We start from the raw sequence: 24,534 nt of genomic DNA on the forward strand, positions 1-24,534 counted from the left end.
AAATATTTGAGATTTCTTTTTTATCTAATTTAAATTTAAAATGCCAAAATTTCAATCTAGTCTAGACATAAAAGAAAATACGAGTTGGTCCTTCAACTTCAATAAAGCGTACTCCGGATTGGACAAAGCAGCGAGTGGTTTCCTCAACTTTGGATTATTATAAAGTCAATTTATTTATCTTGAAAGACTTCGTTCATAATTAAACGTAATATATGTTAGAGTACTTTAAGTTCTGATACTGTCCAAGTGTGATTTGCCGACCCGTTCCTTAGCAAACAGTCCCTTTAAATATCAGAAACGCTGATTCTCTTGAATTTTGCGGGAGTTTCTGCGGTGATGAGGCTAGGAGCTGGACCTACATCACCGTTCCATTTCTGGGCTTAGAAATGTGACCACGGACAGCCTCTCTTGCTCCGTGTTCACAACTGCTCGATGCTCCACGCTCCGGTATGTTGCCATTCGTCACAATCTGTCAAGAAATATATATACCTTGCTTCAGAAACAATTAAATTTATTTGTTTGTATGCATCTCTGTTGGAAAACATTATGTGATGTATACCTCCAACATATCTCCAATGTTGACCAAAACGCACCAGGAAGTTGGAACAACAGGGATCCAAACCCCATCTTTCTTGACCTGTAGGCCTTCAACTTCATTTATTTGGATAAGAATTGAGAGGGCAATGGCATCCGAGTGAGGGCAGAGGTCCCATGACGAGCTCCGGTTGTGACATGGAGGATAGAAGTTCATCCTCATAGACTGCGTGCCCCGTTCAAATAGAATTTTCATGTCTTCTTCTTTGATTTTCAAAACTCTCGCCATCAGGGAAAGAAGCTTCATGGCTAGGATCTTCAATTCAACTGAATATGCTTCTATGGCTTCCCTGAATACATTTTTCGAAAAACGCACAGAGTTAGTTTAATTTTTTCACAATAGGGATCAATCGAGTAGAGCATGAAAACGGTGACCTGAACGTGTGTGGAAGCTTTGGGATTAAGTGATTCTTCCTCAAATATGTTGGTAAGGTGACGATAGAGAACATGTCCGCCCAGTCAGCTTTTGGTCCTCTGATACCACGAAGGCTTGTCCATATCCGTTCTACGGTCTAGTTCCTTCTTCTTGATAAAACCTTTTCTTCTCTTCGATCGGCAGACTGAAAAATTTTTGGACTCCAATTTCATGTTTTCCACACACCAGAGCTGACGCCATGATTAATCAACTGCTTCCAAATTTAAAGAAACATGTCATTACTTTTTCCATAATTTAATCGCCTTCGTCCCTAACTGTAAGTTGATAAAGTTAATTCCGATTCCACCCAAAAAGGGGAGAAAAACAACTTTAACAAGCACCTAAAACATGATCTTTTTTTTTAATGTTACAAACAACATACACAATACAAAATCTTATTAAAAAAAAGAAAAATTGTTATTATGATGCAAAAAATTATCTGAAAAACATTATTAGAAAACCGCTTTTAAAAAAATCACAGAAATATAATTTACATTGGGCTTCTGTTTTTAATTTTTTTTTTTAACTTTTTTAAAAAAATTAAAACAAAATATTTAAACTATATTATTCAAATAGTGGGATTGTTTCTGTTTCTTAAAATTTTGTAATGAATAGGTCTCACGCGAACCAGTCTCATCTATTTATATTATGAGACGATCTACTGCGGTCATACATATAATGAAAAAAAGAATTTTTTTGGCATAAAAGTAATATTTTCACTCAAATAGCGTAATATTTCTCCATAACATACTAACAAAAACAAGATACCAACAAAAACAAATGATATTGTTTGCATTGAAAAAAATACTTTGAAATAAAGTAATATATTTCGAGGAGTCGAACCTTGTTCACTCATATCAATATATATTACACAATATTTTTCATAACATAATTAACAAAAATGATATTTTTATAGTGAACAACATAATACTTTCGACATAAAAGATAGGACTTTTCATAGGTTTTTGTCGAATCAGAGATCTGTCTCATAAAGTTGACTAATGCAACAATTCTCACACGAGTTATGGTTTTGTTTAAAAAAGGTAGTTTTGTTATTTGATTGTAGCTTCAGTATTCACATATCATTAACAAAATATCGTATTTTTTTTATTGTAATCACATAAATAAAAAAAATAATAATAGTTGTTGTAATCTTAAATATAGCATTACATTATATGTTATCGTATTACACAATTGCACATGCATGAATATATAGGTAAATATTAAACTGATGAGTGAATTAAATATCAAATAAAAGAGATATACCTGAAAGAAACCCCATTCTTGGCATGCATCATGCAACCTTACCAAGCTCCACCATGGAATCTCCATCCAACTGGTGCATATCGATAACTGGAACTTCAGACGACGGGGAAACTTTGGATAAAATCGAATCATTTCCATCGAAACGAACATATCTTTCGGGACGGTGGTCGATATCTGCTTGGCCAGTTCTTGCACATTAGGCACCTCATGCAAACCTCCGAGTTTCGTGAACTTTGATTCCATGCCTGCCCTGGAATAATCCTCTGTCCTCAAGGTCTTTGTTTATATTAAATACCGTGAAGTGCCAGGTTTGAGAACAATTTGAAGATATTTGGAAAGTTATGGTGGCGGCTGGCTTTCTTTGCAAGTTGGAAATAGGAAGATGGTCAACTTTTTTATTAAATGTCCAGTCTAGTGAGTGATCTATAATGATCTCGTTATTATTTATATTGTTACGTTATGACGGCCATAAATGTTTTCGAGGCATGATTTCCACCATTTTTAGTCAAGTGTACCTGGATTACTAGATCATTCACGATTACTGCGTGCATAACAAAATTAAATGTAGATTGAAAAATAGGGAAAGAAGAAACTAATTGAAACGCAATATATGTAATATTATGTGTTCAAAAATAACACAAAAAAGCTCATGTGACACAGTCTCACAGGTCAATTTTTGATATAGATATTCTATTTGGTCATCCATGAAATAATATGAAGCATGTTTGACTCGTCTCACAAGACAGTCTCAAAGAGATCTACTCTCAAAATAATGGCTAGAATTAAGTAGCTAGTTCGCGTAAACTTTTTTTTCATATCTTAATATTTTGGATTTGCATTCTATTTTAATAGGAAATTATATTAACTAATGCGAAAAATATATGAAGAAGATTGGTTTTATAAAGGAATCCCAAAAAATTAAATCACTACGTTACAGAGCTTAAATATGATGAATAATCTAGGTTTTTTTTTTGTTGTTGAGAAAATAATATTTATATGACAAGTTAGCGCATTTGAATCATGATGTATATATATTCTAGATTTTCAATGTTTTTTAACTGAATTTAATTCGAAAAAATAATTGTGAATCCAAGGAGTGCAGAAACATTTTTGTATGAATCAAGGACTGCATAAAAGTTCGGGTCTGATAGGAACTGAACAAACATTTAATTATGTTGTTGGAAATTTAAAAGCAAGTCTTCCATATTTTATTGAATGATAGTTACTTTAATAAATAAAATAAATATTTTGAATTAATAAAATCATAATAAAATAATAAAATTTAAATTAATAGTAATATTTTTGTATGATAACAATTTTACAATAATAATACTATCTCTTTTGACTAGTTATTATTTTATTTTTTAGTTAAAAAATTATTTGATTATTAAAAATAATTTCATTTCATTGACTTTCATTTATCTCATTCTTATTTCATTCCATATTTGTTATATTCCACCACCCATACGTTTTTACATGCTTAACATAAGTCGAAGTGGTGCTACAAGAGCTACACCACCATCACCGCCACCGCCACCAATCTCTGCCCACCCTCCAACAACGGTAGCTGGTGAAACCCACCACGCACACACTTCGATCTCATTGTACCAGCCAAAGAGAACATACATTTCAATTATCTTTAAAAAATATTAGAACTTGATTAGTAAAGAAGCCTAGGAAATCGTATTTTACTTCATTGGTTTAATTATTTCAAGTGGAAATACTCGTTCTTATTTTAGAAAAATTGTATTTTTGATTATGTATCCATTTTAATTATTTTTATATTTTCAAACTTAAAAGTCATAATCCATCATATCTATTTTTTTTAAAAAAGAACAATTTAGTATTTTTTAATTTTTGTTTTTTTAAAAAAAATTAGTCTTTTTCTAGGATGTAATACTGATGTGACGCTAAATTGTGCAGTGACATATCAACACCCTTAATGAAAAAGATTAAAGTTGTAAAAATTGAAATATACAAAACTAAAACTGAAATTTGATAAAATAGATGTTCAAAATCACAAAGTAATAAAATTATATTATTCAAAATTAAATTTTCCCTTTTATTTTCAAGACACACAATTATTGATTCATGTTATCACCTTATAGTTCTCATCTGAAATTTCGAAACCTGAAAAGTCAATTTTAATTTGGTAAAATTCGATCTAATTAAATTCAACCGGGTAAAATTTGATTTATATCCTTGCTGATTTTTTTTTTCTATTTTAATAATATCGGTCCAATAAGGTTACCCAATTAATAATTTTTTTATTATTTTAAAGATTTTATATTCGCATTATCTTATAATTTTCTGCTCTTGAAAAAATAAAATACTTATTTAGCTACTTATTTATACACAAAAACTTTTATGCTTTTTTTTTATATTACTTATGTAAAAAATAAATAATTATAAAAGCCCAACTCAATCTAGATAAAATTTTAATTATAATTCCTTAGAAAGTGTAATTTTTAAAAATAAGTATTTTGACAGAGATTTTTATATGTGAGATTATCCGATTTATTATCATCATAAAAAATATTAATAAAATAATATATTTAATATAAAAATAATAATTTTTTATAAGTTAAACTAAATGGAGATCACAAAATTTATGTGCAGAAAATCTAACAAGCAACAGTTTTTGTGAATTTATAGTAAAATAAAATTATTTGTTAATGGTTTAATTACCCTTATGCACCGGTTAATTTTTCCCGCAACTCTGAACCGTGTTCTGTTATTTTTTCCCGGTAAACATAATTACTCAGTGCTGTCTAGAAGGCATCCCCCGATTGCCCACCGCATCCCATCCTGCCACCAGACCCGCCGCTCCCAACCGCCGCCGACGAAGGTACTACTTCCTCTCGAATAGGAATTCAGAATGTCCCAGAAAAATATGGAAACCCCGAGCACGAGTGCATTGTCTACAAACCCAAAAACTCCAATGAGAATCACCGCATCCGAGCTTCTCAGTGTTGGTATGCACAGTGGAAAAAACAGAGAGCTGCTGCTCTAACATATTATATAAAATTTTTGATGATGAGATGACTACAAGATAGACATATTTATACATAATTCATGACTTGGGAACTTCCTAATTTAATTCTAATAGCTGAATACTAGATCTTAATAAATAATACTAATTGACTATCTAGAACTTGTCTTTTGAGTATCATGACTCTTAGATAACTTGAGAATATAAATTTATTTTAACACCCTTGCTTAATTTATAATTTTCAATTTATTCTTATGCTTCTCAAATTTCTCAAGACTGACTGGCTTTGTAAGTATGTCTGCTGGTTGTTCACTTGTATTGATGTAGTCAAAGCTTATTTCTTCTTTTCCAACCAAATCTCTTACAAAGTGATGACGAAGCTCTATGTGCTTTGAACGGGCATGAAACACGGGATTCTTTGTCATCGAGATAGCAGATTTATTGTCACAAAAAATTGTGGTTGCATTTGTTTGCTTCAACTAGAGATCTTCCAGCAATCTTCGTAACCAAACTGCTTGACATGAAGCTTCAGTAACAACTGAATATTCTGCTTCAGATGATGATAATGCAACTGTCTTTTGCTTTCTTGAACTCCAGGAGATCACATTTGAACCAATGCAGAAAATGTAACCCGATGTGCTTTTTCGATCATCAACAGATCTTGCCCAATCACTATCTCAATAGCCTATCAGGTTGCACTCATCTTCTTTTTCATACAAAATGCCTTTCTTCTTTGTCCCTTGAAGATATCGAAGTATCCTTTTTGCAGCTGTGAAGTGATTCTTTCTTGGATTGCTCATGTACCTGGATACAACACTAACTGAAAAAGCAATATCAGGTCTAGTGTGAGTAACATAAATGAGAGATCCAACTAGACTCCTAAAAATTGAAGCATCTGCTTGTTCGAAACCATCTTCCTGCTGCAATTTCTCATTGAACATCATCGGTGTTGAAACCGGTTTACACTTTGCCATGTGAAACCTCTCAAGCAAGTCCTCAATGTATTTTTCTTGTGAGAGAAAGATTTTTCCTTTACTTTGCTTGACTTGAATTCCCAATAAATATCGCATAAACCCCAAGTCTGTCATTTCGAAGTTGCTCATCATTTTCTTCTTAAAATCTTCAACCTCTTTCTCATTTGTCCCAAAGTAAATCAAGTCATCAACATATAAGCAAACAACAAGAAAATCAACTTCATTTTTCTTGATGTAAAGAGAGGGCTCATTAGGACTTTTCTGAAAGCCATTTTGACGAAAATGTTCGTCAATTTTCTTGTTCCACGCTCGAGGAGCTTGCTTTAAGCCATAAAGTGCTTTTCGAAGACGATACACTTTATCCTCTTTTCCTTTCACTTCAAAACCTTGAGGTTGCTCAACGTAAATTTCTTCATCGAGTTCTCCATTCAAAAAGAATGACTTCACATCTAACTGTAAGACTTTCAACTCAAAATGTGCTGCAATAGCAAGTGTTGTTCTAATCATTTCAATTCTCGCCACCGGAGCAAAAGTTTCATTAAAATCAATACCGGGTTGCTGGGAATATCCTTTTGCAACCAAGCGTGCTTTATATTTCTTTACTGAACCATCTTCATTGTACTTGGTTTTATAGATCCACTTCAAACCAATGACATCCTTCTTGCTTGATAAGTCCACAAGCTCCCAAGTCTTGTTCTTTTCAATGATCAATTTCTTCTTTCATGGCATTGATCCAAACCTGCTCCTTTGCAGCTTCTTGGAAATTCCGTGGCTCACAACAGAAAAATGCGAAATCACAAGACTCATAAACATCTGTCAACAATTTTACCTTTCTTGCAGGCCTTTCGGAATCATCTGAATCCTCATCACTTGATAGATTAGAACCTACTGAATTTTGAAGGATTGATGGTGAATTCTGAATCAAATTTTCTTTGTGAAATATACCTTGAGTTGACAAAGGCTCAGAAAATTCAGCATTCAAATTTGGCACTTCAAGTTGCTTGCTCCACTCCCATGCTGCGTTTTCGTCAAAAATAACATCTCTTGAGATCATTAATCGTCGAGTATTTGGATTGATTAGCCTATAGCCCTTTGATTCATCACTGTACCCGATAAAAACAAAATTTTCACCTATTTTGTCAAACTTTTCTCGACTTACTGCAGGGATATGAGCATAAGCTATGCAACCGAAAATCTTCAAGTGATCAATTACAGGCTTGCACTTACTCCATGTCTCAAATGGTGTCTGATTTCGAACTGCTTTTGTTGGAGATCTGTTAAGAATATATACAGCACTGTTCATTGGGTCTGCCCACAAATCATTTGGCATATTCTTCCATTTTAACATGCTTCTAGCCATTTCAACCACTGTTCGATTTTTTCTTTCGGCAACTCCATTTTGCTGTGGACTCCGACTCACATTAAGTTGTCTTTGAATACCATTATCCTTGCAATATCTCAAGAATGGAGAGCTTATAAACTCTCCTCCACGATCTGTCCGTAGTATCTTCATTCTCAAACCACTTTGTCTTTCTACCATAGCTTTGAATTGAAGAAAGACTGAAAAAGCCTCAAATTTTTCATGAAGAAAGTATACCCATGTCATTCTACTGTAATCATCAATGAAGATAATGAAATATCGTTTACCATTCAGTGAAGGAGTTTGCACTGGACCACAGATATCAGAATGCACTAACTCCAACGGTGCCTTAACTCTCCACGAAGTTTTTGAAATGGCATCCGATGTATTTTTCCATAGACACAACCTTCACAAACATTATCTTCATCCTTGATATCCGGAAGACCAATTACCATATTCTTTTGTTTAAGAATGAGAAGTCCTTTAGTGTTCAAATGACCAAATCTGAAATGCCACAACTTTGAAATATTCACAGATTCAGATTTAAAAGCACAATTATTTTTATATGGCATTATAAGAGGAAAGACCTTATTTGTGCTCATTTTCACTTCAGCGACTAAAGCATTAATTTTCTTGTCTAGTATGATGCCTTTGCCATCATCAAATGAGACCGAATAACCATTTTGCATAAGCTGTCCAACACTCAAAAGATTTTGCGCTAAACTAGGCACATAGAGAACATCATGAATATTCTTCTTGGTACCTGTTTTGGTGTAGACACTGATAGTTCCTTTCCATTCTGCATTTTGAGCCTTTCCATCACCAAGCTTTACTTGAGAATTGAATCCAGATTCAAGCTGCTCGAATAGATTTCGATTTCCGGTCATATGATTGCTGCATCCGCTATCCAAATACCACACATCCAAAGGCTCACACTCCACATTTGAGCTGGTGTAGAATAGTTTCTCACCCTCTTCCTCCTTTGTAAATTTTGCATCAGCAGTATTCTTGTTTTGATGCCAGCAATCTCTTTGTGAATGGTTAGGGACTTTACGTCTCTTGCATCTAAACCGATAATCTTTAGATTGATGATTTGATTTCTTGCAAATAATACAAGAAGGCCCATCACTAAATTTTTGTGGCTGCTCTTTCTTCTCTTCAAAAACTCTCCCATGGTCATCTTTTTTATGTTGCCGATATTGACCATAACGATTTTTTGAAAAGTTACCTTTCTTTTATTGTGGGAGACCACTGGATCTTTCAGAAAAATTAACTTTCGATTGAAAGGCTTGCTCTATGGACTGATATGAGGATCTATTGATTCTTTGTTCATGCGCTGCCAGAGAACTCATCAACTCATGCATCGATAATTTTGAAATTTGCTTCCTCTATGGCAGCAACACAATGATCAAATTTAGGTGGTAAACTTCTAAGAATTTTTTCAATCACCTTCTTTTCTGGAATGTCATCACCAAGACTTTCAATATGATTGACAATTTGAGCGACTCTTGTGAAATATTCCGTCACCTTCTCGCTTTCTTTCATCAATAAAGTGTCAAAATCTCTCCACAATACTTGTAACTTTATGGAGACTACTTTGCCATTTCCTTGAAATTCTTTCTATAGAACATCCCAAGCATCCTTTGCCTTTTTCTTATTGAAAATGCGGGGATAAATAGATTTACTTACCCCTTGTTTGATATAACGAAGAGCAGTGCAATCTTTCTTTTGATTTTTCTTGAACTCCTTCTGCTTGGTTTCGTTCCAGCCAGTAGAGCTTCCATCTTCGGGGGGCTCTTCATAAGTATTCTCAATGATTTCCCAAAGATCAAAAGAGATGAAGAAATCTCTTATTTCACTATTCCAATAATCATAGTGTTCTCCTTCAAAAATTGGAACTTCACTGGGAGAATATTTGAACATGGTAAGGCTTGAATTTCCAGCCATTTTTATACTTTGATTTACTGGACAAGAATGTAAAAGAGAGAGAAATAAAAAGTTTAGATGTTGACCAATAATTCAAAGTAAGACCAACACCATATATGATTGGAGATGCTACTGTTTGAGGTAGGTGAACTATGCTTTCACGTGTAAATTTTGATAGCTCTGATACCGAATTTGTTGGTATGCACAGTGGAAAAAACAGAGAGCTGCTGCTCTAATATATTATATAAAATTTTTGATGATGAGATGACTACAAGATAAACATATTTATACATAATTCATGACTTGAGAACTTCCTAATTTAATTCTAATAGCTGAATACTAGATCTTAATAAATAATACTTGACTATCTAGAACTTGTCTTTTGAGTATCATGACTCTTAGATTACTTGAGAATATAAATTTATTTTAACACTCAGCTCTTCCTATCATCGCCCCTCATCCTCCCGCACGATTTACAGCGACCGCTTCATCCCTAGCCGTTCCTCTTCCAACTTTGCTCTATTTAATCTGCCTAATTCCAATGCCGATACTTCTTCTGACGATTCTAATTCTACTTACACTACCCTTTTGAAGTCTGCCCTTTTCGGACCCGAATACCATTGTAGGTATTGAGCTTGGATCTGTGTTTTGAATTATAAATTTGATTTTGCGTATATATATATATGTTCATTCATGAATCCGAATAGTAAGTATATAGGTAGAATTCAATGAAATTCTCATTTTTTTATGAGTAGGTCTCTTGAGACGGTATCACAAATCTTTATCTATGAGATGAGTCGACCCTACGATATTCACAGAAAAAAATAATACTCTTAGTATAAAAAATAGTATTTTTTTCATGGATGACCCATATAAGAGATCTGTATCACAAAATATGACTTGTAAGACCGTCTCACACAAATTTTTGTCTTTTTTATTACTGAATATGTTTTCTGCATTTATTTGTGATATTTGTTAATGCATTGCAATGCCAAATTCTTTATTTAACATAACCAACATGAAAAAAATTTACTTCATGTGTTATCAATGATATAAATGATAGTGATTAGATAAAACAATTTTGAAAAATTATTAGGCATTTAGTTTTTTTAAAATATTCATAAACTGCATTTACAAATTAATAAAACTTGGAACAAGAATTTCAAAATATATATAGTTGTGCCAAATAAATGTTCCCAATAAAATTTTCTTAGGGTAAAAAATTAAAATTGATTTTACTAATCTTTGATTCATGCTCAATGAGTTTTTCAATTGCAAGTTATTATTGTTCAAGATGTTTAATATATATATATATATATATATATACAAATAAATGTTCCCAATAAAATTTTCTTAGGGTAAAAAATTAAAATTGATTTTACTAATCTTTGAGTCATGCTCAATGAGTTTTTCAATTGCAAGTTATTATTGTTCAAGATGTTTAATATATATATATATATATATATATATATATATATATATATATAACATTTGTGGAATATTTTATACATTATGTCTTTGATCAAACATATTAACATAAATTTAACATTGTGATGCAGTTTTGATATGATGTATACTTATCGCAGAGGCGGATACATTGGAGGGCTGTACTGGGCTGTACCCTAGCCCATTTTTTTAATAGTTAGGATAAAATTTCAGCCCACCAACCAATGTTCTAGTCCAATCCAGTCCATTGCAGCCCAGCCCATTTACATGCAGATCCAACTGTAAGAAAGTGTGTGTTGTAGACTCGGCCTCTCGAATCAAAACAAAATTGTTCTCCAAAAACTTGAATCAAACCATTTTTTCAATTTTTTTGCTATTTTCCAATATCATGGCCTACCAAGTACCAACTGTGTTTCGTTTTTTCTTTTTGGGTTGACATCACTTGCGAGGAACAATAGGATACTCGAATCCATCCGGTACTTATTTATAAATTGCATGATGTGAATGACAAATTTTAAATATGTATGATGAATTTTCAATTTTTAAATATTCAATATCATGAATTTTCAATTCTCTTTTATCATTTGATAGCATAATATTCAATATTATGTTTTAAATTCTCGTAGGACACAACTTCGTTGAACTATATAATATAATTTTTCTAATAATATATAACTTATCATATTGAGTTCAAGCCCCCCCAACTCTTATTTCTGGATCCGTCTCTGACTTATCGTGAATATTTATGTGAACATCGATAAATTAAAAAGTAACTATTAGATGTAATGAAACATATCAAAATTATACATTCAATAAATTATTGACACATCATCAGTACTCACATAAATATGCATGATGGATGTGTATGTCAAAACTCTATGATAAGCATGTAAAAACGTATGGGTATAATGTATTCTCTTTCTTGAAATATCACTAAAATGATGCATACACCCAACAGATTTTGCAACGAGTTTCATAATTTATTGACGATTTGCTGCAATGATAATTTCAAATGAAAATGCTTAAAAATTTAATATTTAACCTTTTAAAATGCCTTAATTACAATCTAGACAAAAAAATTTACGAGAGCACCTTCAACTTCTTCATTTAGACGCTTCAAATCTAAGCCAATTTCTATTATTATATATGTGGTACTGCGAATTGACAAGCAATCGAGTAGTTCCTGAACTTTGGATTATTACAAATTAATCCAATTCATAATACTTGGCTTAAATTATTTAAGTCATGCTTGAAGTGTAATTGCTAATATAATACAGATAACACGATGTATGGGTGAAGACGTATTATAGGGTTAGTTTATATTACATCGAGGGTGTTTCTCCCATATTTTGTTACCACTAAATCACTTTAAGTTCTCATGGAGTCCAAGTATGATTTCCCAACTAGTTCCCGAGCAAAGAATCCCTTGAAATAATCAGACACTTTGATTCTCTTGAATTTTGTGGAGTTTCTGTTTGACAAGGCTAGGTGATGCCCTGGAAAGAGCACGAGTGATCTTTGGACTAGGGCAGGAAGGGATGACCAAAGAAGGACCAGTTCAGAGTTGGTCCCGGGAGACCAAGAGGAGATCATGTGGAAGTCAGCTCGGATAAAGAAAAAGTAACATGTTTAAATAACCACAGGCGTGCAGCAACTCGGGAAGCATAACAGACAATTTGGACTCATACAAGCCTGGACTCATATTCTTGGCCGGGCAAGACACTGGTTGTATCATATGCCCCGTGTGGGAAAGGTTTTTTTTTTGTTAAGAAAATAATATTTATATGACAAAGTTAGCGCATTTGAATCATGATGTATATATATTCTAGATTTTCAATGTTTTTTTACTGAATTTAATTCGAAAAAATAATTGTGAATCCAAGGAGTGCACAAATATTTTTTTTTAAAATCAAAGACTGCATAGAAGATTCCGGTCTGATAGGAACTGAACACACATTTAATTATGTCGTTGGAAATTTAAAAGCAAGTCTTCCATATTTTATTGACTGATAGTTACTTTTAATAAATAAAATAAATATTTTGAATTAATAAAATCCTAATAAAAATAATAAAATTTAAATTAATAGTAATATTTTTGTATTATAACAATTTTACAATAATAATACTGAACTCTTTTGACTAGTTATTATTATTATTTTTTAGTTAAAAAATTATTTGATTATTAAAAATAATTTCATTTAATTCACTTTTATTTACCCCATTCTTATTTCATTTTATGTTTGTTATATTCCTACCTAATTCCATTATAATGTACCAATCATACCCTAATAGTTTACAAGTAATACACTCCACTTAAGGCTTAATTAAGCATGTAAAAACGTATGGGTATAAGGTATTCTCTTTCTTGAAATATCACTAAAATGATGCACACCCAACAGATTTTGCAACGAGTTTCATAATTTATTGATGATTTGCTCCAATGATCATTTCAAATGAAAATGCTTTAAAATTTCATATTTTTCCTTTTAAAATGCCTAAATTACAATCTAGACAAAAAAATTTACGAGAGCAACTTCAACTTCTTCATTTAGACGCTTCAAATCTAAGCCAATTCTATGATTATATATCATGTGGTACTGCGAATTGACAAGCAATCGAGTGGTTCCTGAACTTTGGATTATTACAAATTAATCCAATTCATAATACTTGGCTTAAATTATTTAAGTCATGCTTGAAGTGTAATCGCTAATATAATACAGATAACACGATGTATGGGTGAAGACATATTATAGGGTTAGTTTATATTACATCGAGGGTGTTTCTCCCATATTTTGTTACCACTAAATCACTTTAAGTTCTCATTGAGTCCAAGTATGATTTCCCAACAAGTTCCTGAGCAAAGAATCCCTTGAAATAATCAGACACTTTGATTCTCTTGAATTTTGTGGAGTTTCTGTTTGACAAGGCTAGGTGATGCCCTGGAAAGAGCACGAGTCATCCTTGGAGGGAAACAATACTATATTTTCTTATTTCTTGCAATTTGTAAGTTTTTAAAATGTTTTTTTATTACTCTCCTGATTCTATATGTGACATACAGTAACTTAAAAAAAAAGATCAAGAACACTAAAATAACATCTTTTTATATCTTCATATGTATTTGACTAAGAACAAAATGTCTTAACTAACTTTTTTCAAAACAAAAGTTAACCAAACAAACTAAAAAAATCTCATTCAACAACTTTACCATCACGTTTGTGTATTCAAGAAATGTAATATGTGCCTATCAAAGCCTAAGAACTTATTACAAATATTATTTTTAAGATTTGAGCAGGTAGGCTTAGATCTACATATTCATAATTCGTAAGGAAGTTTTTTTTTTTTTTGGAATGTATGGTCTGTGAAAGTAATTGTTGAATTTATACAATTAGAAGAGAAAAATAAGCATTATTTAGTGTGATTTAAAAGTTAGAGCAGAGGCATTTCATATAGCAGATTTATTTTGATTCATTAAAGATCAATCTAAAACTATGTGACAAAATAGCCAATAACAAGATTATGAATTACCATCGTTTTAGTGGTTCAGTCCGTTGTATTGGAGGGTCATACAAAATTGTACTATTTGGTACTGTACCAATTGATAATCAACAGCAGTAATATATTTTCATCAGCTTAAACAAGCTTTGTTAACTAAAACTCACTAAAATATATCAAACAATATGTAATCTTGAAGAAATTACTTTTTCTAACTATGAGATAACACTAAATAGAACTAATTGTACCATAAAATGTGTTGACAGAAATCCGCATCCCTAAGATCACAGGAAGAGTGTGAACATTTTGAGTCAAAAAAGGTTCTTCGGTTTGCAGAAATTCTTCCCGTAAGGTGAGAATTAATGGTCTACGTCTGCCGAGATAAGAAACCTATTATTTTCTGGTCTACATAATTAGTTGAAAAATGAAGGAAAACAATTAATATTGTGGAAATTTCTAGAAAGAAATTTACTCTTCGTTCACGATGACAAATTGCTGTAAATTCGTTTTTGTTATTTCAACAAACCGTGGTGGAAAGACATGTACCACGCTGCATAATAAATCTCAAAAATAAGTCACATCAATAAATCTGGATATAATGTAGTTGCATTCTATAAAAGAATATTGTTAGAGCAAGAGCTTAGTTGATTTGTTTACTGGACACTTATGCTAATTCAGGGCATTGTGCCAAAGTTGTCAGTTGGTAAGCATGGTCGATAGGTAGTTGTTGTTCATTTGCAACCTTAATATAAGTACTTCTTCTAAGAAACATTTGGTATTTTGCAGATGCAAACATTGGTGCATTGCTGGTTAATTATTTCTTTAATTTTGGCATTCCCAATGTAGTAAGTCTTGTACAACTATAGTAATCTGTCTAACTGCTCAACATCTTGGTCATAAATTATGCCTTGCATTCTTCCATTCTATAGAAATAAATAGGTAAAGTAAAAAAGCAATTTCAGACTGAAATGCTATCGAAGAAAGACAATGCATTTTACCTCTTTGTCAACAAAAACAAGCTTTTGTTGTCTTCCCCATTTCAGAAAACGAATCGGAATTTTTTTTCATAAACCAATACTTTGACAAACCAGTTGCAGAAATCTGGTTTTAGATTCGCAAGGATTGTACATTTGTCTTCTAATGACCAGAATGTAAAGAGAAAAGAGAAGTAATGAGCACAAGTAATTTACACACTAATATATGGAATTTAGGATAACGTATGGAAAAATAATAAAAAATATTACAAGTTGCATGCTTGTTAAAATTCGTACAAAAGTATGAATCATGTTTTTTTAATCCCCTCAAGTGTGAAATTAAAACTACATAGTCGTCTAAAGAAATAATTCTAAAATTAAATTGTGTAGCTGGGAGCTTACAATTTTTTTTAACAAAACTAATAATTTTATCTTAACAAACCTTACAATGTATATAAAAATATTTAATATACATTTATGCGTAATGATTTTGATATTAATAAGATAAACAAAATAAGAATTTACCTGTCAATAAGCATGTGCAGCGTCCAAAACCTCACGGTATACTACATTTTTTGTGTAGTTAGTACTTTGAACTAATGGTGTTGATAGTCTAATAAGCACTTTTATTTTATCCATATTCTTAGCTCTTGATAATGCGACATAAAGTTGTCCATGTGGGAAAACTGATTCTTTTAAATAGATATCAACAAAATCAAAAATTTGCCCTTGTGCTTTGTTAATTGTCATTGCATAATATAACCGAATTGGAAATTGCTTTCTTTTAAATGGAATAGATGAAAAATCGTCATGCAGAGATTCTAATGTTATTCGAGGAATGAAGCTTTTCCTGCATGTGTGCCTACAGAAATTTGAGCATAAATAACATTTTTGTTAAATCCCTTACAAATTAAGCGTGTACCATTACAAATTCATTCGGTTGGATTAATATTTCGTAACAATATGATTGCTGAATTTATTTTCAAGGTTAGTTTGTGTGGCAGAAGCCCTTGAGGAGTTAAATAGTGGAATAAATCTTCTTGATCTGGTATAACACAATCACTTGTGTTTTCATCACAATTATAATATGTTGTTTCTTCACCAGGAAATTTGTTAATAAGAACATCATTTATCTCGTGGAAAAATTCGTTTCTTGTTGTAATTATGGCGCGTTTTACAAATGAAGAAAAATCCAAATCTGAATCATTAATGTTTGGGAAAACCATGTCTATTAATGTATTCAAAGAAGCTCTGTCATCTGAAAATGGAATGTCAATGTGAGATGGTATTCGGATTTCATTGTTTTCATTAGCATTTTCAACTCCATCACCAATTTTCAAGAGCCAAGATGAGAAGATGGAATCAGATAACGCGCGCATATTTTTTTGGAGTTTAATTTTATTTAATTGGTTCCACAACGGTGACATGACAATTGAAGAATCTATAATATCTTCTTTCGTACTTTTTAAAATAACTGGTAATGCTTGACGAAAATCTCCACCGAACACAACAATTTTACCGCCAAACAGTAAATTTGAATCCATTATGTCTTGTAACATTTCGTTGAACTTTTCAATAAAATCACGCCTATCCATCGTAGCCTCATCCCAAATAATGAGTTTTGCTAGTTATATTAAATTCGCTAGTGTGCTTTGTTTACTAATGCTACATGATTTCATATTGCTTTCTTTTAAAGAAATTTTAAATCTCGAATGTGAAATGCGACCTTCTGGAAGCAAAGATGCTGCAACTCCTGAAGTTGTTGTCGCAATTGATATGTCACCATTTGATCTAATTGTAGCAAGAAGTGCTCTATATAAAAAGGTTTTTCCAGTACCTCCAGGACCGTCAATAAAGAAAGCACTAGGCAAATCATTATGAACATAATATAAGATTCGATTGTAAGCATTTTTTTGTTCTATATTTAATTGTTCAACAACCAAAAGATCTTCTGCCGGTATATAAATCTCGCGCTCAGTTTGTAAATCTTTTGCCAATCTATCGTTAAAATCTAAGCTTACATCTTTGTCTGTATGAAAGAAGTCTTCCAATTTTTTGCCCATGGAATGAAGGTAGTTGTTAACTATGTCTAAAACCTTGTGACTAATAATCTTTGGAGTAAGAGCTTTATTCTATGCAAAATCTTCTGAGAGAAAATCTTGGAATTTTAACCATAGCTGAATGGGATTTTTTGGGCAACAAAAAATGAGGACAATAGCAAATAATTATCGCAAAACATGAGGCATTAAATAACCAGCAGCTTCTTCGATACACATATCAGCAGTGTTATCACTTTCTATTAAGCCTAATGTTAGTGCTGCTTCTCTGAATGTTGTGAAAGTTACCTCATTGATCGTTCTCAAGCCTATAAAAGAAGCTGGTTTTCTGACATGCATCAGCAACAACTTTAAATAAAACTTTTCACAATACGAAGGCCGACAGCTAAAAGTTCGGTCTATGACCTCTTTTTTCCTACATGGTTCCCACTCTTTGGAATCGTTGTGCCAAATAAAATATTCAAAAATTCAACATACAAACAGTTCAGGCTTTGAGCGTAGCTATTGTATTTGTTCATATGGAAAAATTATGTTAACATAGTTTTCTTAAATATTGGGTTGTTAACAATGCTGTACAACGCTTATTAGCAGCAAATGTTACAACTTGTTCATTTTCTAAATGAACTGGTAAGCATATTACAGATGGATGTACATGGTTAAGATCAAATTTGAAAATGCGCCAGATGGATTTAGGAGGTGAAATCCATATCTATCTTGCAGATTGGAAATTTTTTGCTTCGTCAATAATGTGGTCTTGTTCATCTCCAAGTAATGTATATAAAATCTTGTCATGTTCTTTGTATATATATTTGTAGATATATTTTATAGCTTGAATTGTTGAACATATTTCAACGTTAATGTGGCAGTTAAATTTAACAAGCAAATATAGATTGTAAGGAACAACCCAAAGATTATCAAGTTGCGAACCCCTTATAGTAATAACACGCTTGTCATCTCGAAGACAATATATTGGGTATGAATTTGTTCCATATTTAGTGTTTTCGAGTATTCTTTAAGATAATTATATTGACAGTAGTTCTTTTTCACGCAAGGACATGTTTGATTAAGTAAATCACATGGACCATGCATCATATGTTTTACCACGAGTGAAAACAAATATGGTTCAGTATGTGCATCAGGCAATTCTGCACAAACAATTCTGTCGAATGCCTTAGGATGAAACATTTTTGAAGCCTGATTTAAAATAAGCAGGAAATGAGCATGGGGTAAGCCAATTTTTTGGAATTCTATCAAGCTAGTATAAGGAATAATGTGCCCAAAGATATCTTTCTTGAATAGTTCATATCTTAAAACTTGAAGTTTCGCATAAAAAATCCTAGATAGCAAATCAGGGCTATTCTGGATTTCATCAGATGGAATGCAGAAGCCTATCAATATGTAGTAAAAAATACCTATCATTTTTTTCTTATTTGCAATTTGTAACAGTAGTACTCACGACATGAGACCATCGACCTTTGTGTGCTGCTTTTTTTGAAGCTATACAAAGAAAATAGATTTCTAAGTGTAAAACACCGTAACTATTGTATAATAGAATTTTACTTTTAAATGAAAATTACCTTGAGTTTCAGTGCTTATAAAAAATTCTGCGCTCGCATAATTTTCTATGCAATTGATGTTTTCACCGTCACAAGTTGGTCTAGGATGCAGAATTTTTTTTGATCTAATCTTTTAATGTTTCGATGCCAACCAGATTCCCAATTTGGGAATATAAGAGGGTATTTCAAAGGATCATAACAACTGAAGTAGTGTTTAATTATCTGGGGGCAACTATTTTTTGGATATATTTGTATATGTTGGCCTGTATATTGATTTTCATTGCTAGATTCTAACCATATTTCAGCAACCTGAGACACAGTAGGTCTATTAAAAACTCGTTGATCAGTAACAGGGTCAGTGATAAGGGCATTTTGTGCACTTAAATTATCCTTATAATTCATATAGCTTGTTAGTTTTCTTGGGCAGAATTATGCGTTTTTGTTATTTTTGATGTCCTTGCAGGAATCTAGGTAAGGCGACTACATGGGCATGAAAAGGAACGAAAATGGCGCTTAGAAGAAGAAGTGTGACAAGCCCCCAGCTTTTATGGCAGCAAGACCCGTGCATATGCGCGAGTCAAAGACGCGCATATGCGCGCAAGAAACAGGCGAGACACCAGAGATGCTCGCGCATATGCGCCGGACAAGGCGTGCATATGCGCGCGCGAAGAGATTCCAACTGCCCATAACAGAGGACTCCGCGCATATGCGCTGAGAAAGGGCGCGCACAAAAACCGCCCAACACACAGAAGGACCCGCGCATATGCGCGAGTCTTGGTCGCGCATATGCGCGCGGCGCGATGTTCAGAATTAAATAGGTTTAATCGTGGGCTTTGAAGGGAATCAGAAAATTTGGAGAGCTGAGATATCATAGAGAAAAGGAGCAAAAATCAGAGCACGGAAGACGGAACGCGAAGAACGGAGATAGAAGACACTGAATCCGGACACGGAGACGCGCTTTCATCTTGCCTCAACACGTTTCTAATTCGGTTCTTTACTTTTACGTTTTTGATGATAACAAATAGGTTTTGTATTGATTTAAATTCGAGTATGAACTAATTTTATTTTCTAGAGATTGACGTAGTCTTGGTTGAACTTATGCTATTGACGTTTTGAATTTTCATTGAATTAATTCATCGTGTTTATTTGTGATTTCTTGTCGTTAATGCTTTTGAATTACTGGCCATAATTCGATTGATCAAATAATTAAGATCTAACACTCGAGAGAGATGATTGAAATTAGGACAGTGGAAATCACATCGTTAGACGTTTATAACGTGCAAAGACGTATAACTCTGACGAATCCATAAGAGAACCTTGTTTGCATTTATTACGTATTACGTGATTTTGAATAGACATATTAAAATCATTAATAGGTAATATAGTTCTATTTATCACTTGAAAATTGTACTAGGAAATTGCGAGTTCTTGGTTAGTAAACATGATGCAATTTAATAATATGTTAGTCAATTTTAATTTAGCATAGGGGAAACTAGACGAAATCATATCTCTAGATTGATCTACTCATTGAACTTCAACTGTGTGCTAAGAATTATCTGATTCGTTATTTGTTTTGAATTGATTATCAACTATCTATTTGAATTCTCTAAATAAAGTTGAACTATGTCAATTATGGTAATTAATATACAATTTTAAATAATTACTCCTCGTGGGATCGATATATGTACTCAAACCAGTACTAAAAATTGACACCGTACACTTGCGGTAGTGAAAATACGCAACAAGTTTTTGGCGCCGTTGCAGGGGAGTAAACTATTTAATTGTATATTAATATCGTTACTAAGTAGTTTTGACTTTAATTTAGACTTATTTTATTTTCTTTTTGTTACTTTATAATCTTTTCTGTTTTGACAGTGCATGCTAAGATCGCAAAACCCTGACTTGCTTATTTTTTATCCGGAGATCGAAAGAACTGCGAGAAGACTAAGAAAAGCGAGGAAGGAAGAAATCCAAGCAATGGCTGAAAACAGAGAGGACGTGAGATATAATCCGCCAGACGCTATGCCTATCAGAGATCACTTCAGACTAGTGATCAACACACATTATTCTGGCATTGCTTGGGGAACCATAAATCCCAACAATTTTGAGTTGAAGCCTGCACTAATAAATATGGTTCAACAGAACCAATTTGCGGGAACTGCCACTGCTGATCCTCACGTTCATTTGAGGACTTTCCTGGAGATCACGGATACGGTAAAAATTAATAATGTTCCTGATGATATTATTAGACTGCGTTTGTTTCCGTTTTCTCTTAGGGACCAAGCAAGAGGATGGCTCCAATCACTTCCGCTGGGGAGCATCACAACGTGGCAAGAGTTGGCAACAAAGTTTCTGTCTAAATATTTCCCCCCCTGCAAAGTCTGCACAGTTGAAGATTGAGATCAGTACCTTCAGGCAGACTGACTTTGAGCAGCTCTATGAGGCATGGTAAAGGTATAAGGAGTTGTTGCGGAGGTGCCCAAATCATGGTTTTGAAGACTGGGTACAAATCGAGCTTTTCTATAATGGGTTGAATAGTCAGACACGTAAAACAGTTGATGCAGTGGCAGGTGGCACAATCTTTGCCAAATCTCCTGCTCAAGCCTATGACTTGCTTGAGCAGATGACTATTAATAGCTACCAATGGCCGTCTGAGAGATCAGGAGTACAGAGGACAACTGGAGTTTATGCTGTGGATCCTATAACATCACTCACTGCGCAAGTATCAATATTGAATACACAGATAGCAACCATGAATAAAGTGAGTACATCAAACACTGAGGGACCATCGTTTGTTGTTGAAGAATCGCAAATTCCTGAAGAAGTGCAGTACATCAACAACAAAAACTTTGGAGGCTATGGAGGATATCGAGGTAATCCTCCACCTAACACTTATCACCCTGGTTTGAGAAATCAAGAGAATTTTTCATATGCAAACAATAAAAATGTATTGAATCATCCACCAGGGTTCAATACATCAAATGGGGAAGGGAAGCCATCATTTGAGGATTTAGTCGGGACATTTGTTGCTGAATCTGGCAAGAGAATGGCTAGGATCGAGTCTAGGCTTGACAACCTAGAGACCCACATGGCAAATATTGGTGCTTCTTTGAAAATCCTGGAGTCGGAAGTTGGGCAGATAACAAAACAACTCACGTCTCAACCGTCAAGCGCAGTACCAAAGAATGCAGACCCGAGTATGAGAGAAGTGAATGTTGTTTTCATACAACATGAGGAGGTTGGAATGATAGAAGTAGAAGATAAAAAAGTTGAGCATAAACCCAGCTGGGGAGATAAGCCGATTCCAAGCAAAGGGAATCTAGGTAAGAAAGGTAAGAGTTATGATTTTGATCAATGCATTGATATTTCCTTGCTTCCCTATCCCCAAAGATTTTTAAAATTGAAGTGTGAGTTTCAAAAGAAAAAAGGTCTTGAAGATCTCAAGAACATACACTCTAACATTCAGTCTGCAGAGCAAGAAGATGTGGCATTTACTGGAGGAGATGATAAGGGGAGGCAAGGAAACCTTCCTCAGAAGCTGCAAGACCCGGGAATTCGTTGTACCATGTGAAATAGGGGGTCAGTTAGTGGAAAAAGCTATATGTAATTCAGAAGCAAGCGTGAATATAATGCCAAGTTCTCTCTATGAGAAACTTGGACTGACCAGGATAAAACCCACAGAATTAAGCTTTCAGCTGGCAGATAAATCGGTGAAGGTGCCATTGGGTATTGTGGAAGAAGTTGAACTTAAGATTGATAAATTAAGGCTTCCAGCAGATTTCGTGGTGCTTGACATGGAGAACAGTCAGAATGTTCGTATCATTCTAGGACGACCTTTCTTGGCTACTGCTGGCACCGTCATTGACTTGAAGCAAGAAAAATTGACCATGATGTTGAAGGTCAGAGAGTGGAAATCAAAGCATTAAAGAGATCACATGACCTACCATGAACAAGATTGGTATAGTCGGGCTGACGGCGTTAAACCAAGCACTGTGTGGGAGGCAACCCACATTTATTTTAGCATTCGTTTTGTATTTTTTTTATTATTTAATTTTATTTTATTCTAATTCTTTTTGTTGATTTTAATTTTCTCTATTCAAGTATTGATTTGAATATTTAATTTTTGCAAGTATTTTAAAAAAAACGAAGGAAATGGATGGACAGTGTGCCTCACGCATATGGGCGATTTATTTTCGCGCACATGCGAGAAGCCCAACTCAATAGGCAGAGGAGGCCGCGCATATGCGCCACTCATGGGCGCGCATATGCGCGAGATGACAACATGCGGGACAATAGCTTTCACGCATATGCGCCACTCAGGAGGCGCATATGCGCCACATGCCGACAAAGAGATACAGTAACCTCGGCGCATATGCGTCACATTAGGTCGCGCATATGCGCGCGACCCGATTTAAGAAAAAAAGAGAACTCGCAAAACCCATCTTAGAAACACAGCAGCCTCCTTCTCTAAAAAACGCCCAGCCGCTGCACACCTCGGCAAGCCGACCACCGCCCCTCTGTGAAAGCCGACCGCCGCCTTCAATCACCGCCGTGACTTACTACCGCACTCCGATTTCTGGTCACTTTCTGGCACAAGTAAGGGTTTTAACCAAATTTTGTTCAATTCTTCGGCGTACTTGGAATATTGTCTTCGATCTGCTTTTGTTATTGTGACGTGATTACTTCTCGTTGCTCTAAAGTAGTTTGTGACTGGGTTGTGCTTGACCTTTATAGTGAAGTTGTTCTAAAGCAAGTTCGGAGTCCGATTATCTTTGATTTTGGCTTTTCTGTTGGTTGAGTTTAGTGTGTGGTTGTGAGCATTTGATTATTGATTTCATGGCACCGAAAAGGAAATCAAAAAAAAGGTGCCTCTTCCTTGTCAAGTTTTGATTCTCACAGATTTTGGAACAAGGAGGCCCAACATGTATATGAGAGCTCCATGACAAGATCAATCATCCCGGAAAGGGGATTTAATTTGTCAGTGCCCCGTGGTGTTATTGTGAATGAACTGGAACAACGACAATGGGTTGAATTTGCTCAACCCCCATTGGATGCCATTATCTCAGTTGTCCGAGATTTCTATGCCAATCTTCGTATACTTCATGACGACTCTAAAGTCTTGGTGAGAGATAAATTGGTATCATTTGACTCTCAAACGATCAATTTGATATATCACATGCCCAGCTTTGACAATGACGAGTACAGTGAATTTCTTGAAGAAGGGGTTGATTATACATAGGTCATCCGGACCGTTTGTCAAGAAGGCACCGCCTGGAATATTTCTTTAAAGAAATCCGATATGGGCCCTAATGCGAGTGCTTGGACATCTTTCGTGTTGGCCCGGGTTCTCCCATCCTCGCATTACCATGATGTAACCAAAGACAAAGTTGCACTTGTCTTTGCTATTTTGATGGGCAAATCTGTTGACTTGGAGAAAATAATTTATGGATCGATTATGAGAGCCGGCACAGGGTTAGCCACG

General features: G+C 33.9%; 1 protein-coding gene and 1 pseudogene across 1 annotated transcript; both read right to left on the reverse strand.

The window, feature by feature from the left end:
* Positions 1 to 225: 225 nt before the first annotated feature.
* LOC142534751 (oxoglutarate-dependent flavonoid 7-O-demethylase 1-like) lies at positions 226 to 2,523 on the reverse strand (annotated as a pseudogene).
* A 13,848-nt stretch (positions 2,524 to 16,371) lies between these two features.
* LOC142534752 (uncharacterized) lies at positions 16,372 to 17,034 on the reverse strand. Its single transcript, XM_075641523.1, has one exon. The coding sequence runs from the start codon at positions 17,032 to 17,034 to the stop codon at positions 16,372 to 16,374; it is 663 nt and encodes a 220-aa protein (XP_075497638.1).
* Between the last annotated feature and the right edge of the window lie 7,500 nt (positions 17,035 to 24,534).

Source organism: Primulina tabacum, unplaced genomic scaffold, assembly GCF_025594145.1.
Source record: "Primulina tabacum isolate GXHZ01 unplaced genomic scaffold, ASM2559414v2 Contig678, whole genome shotgun sequence".
NCBI lineage: Eukaryota > Viridiplantae > Streptophyta > Magnoliopsida > Lamiales > Gesneriaceae > Primulina > Primulina tabacum.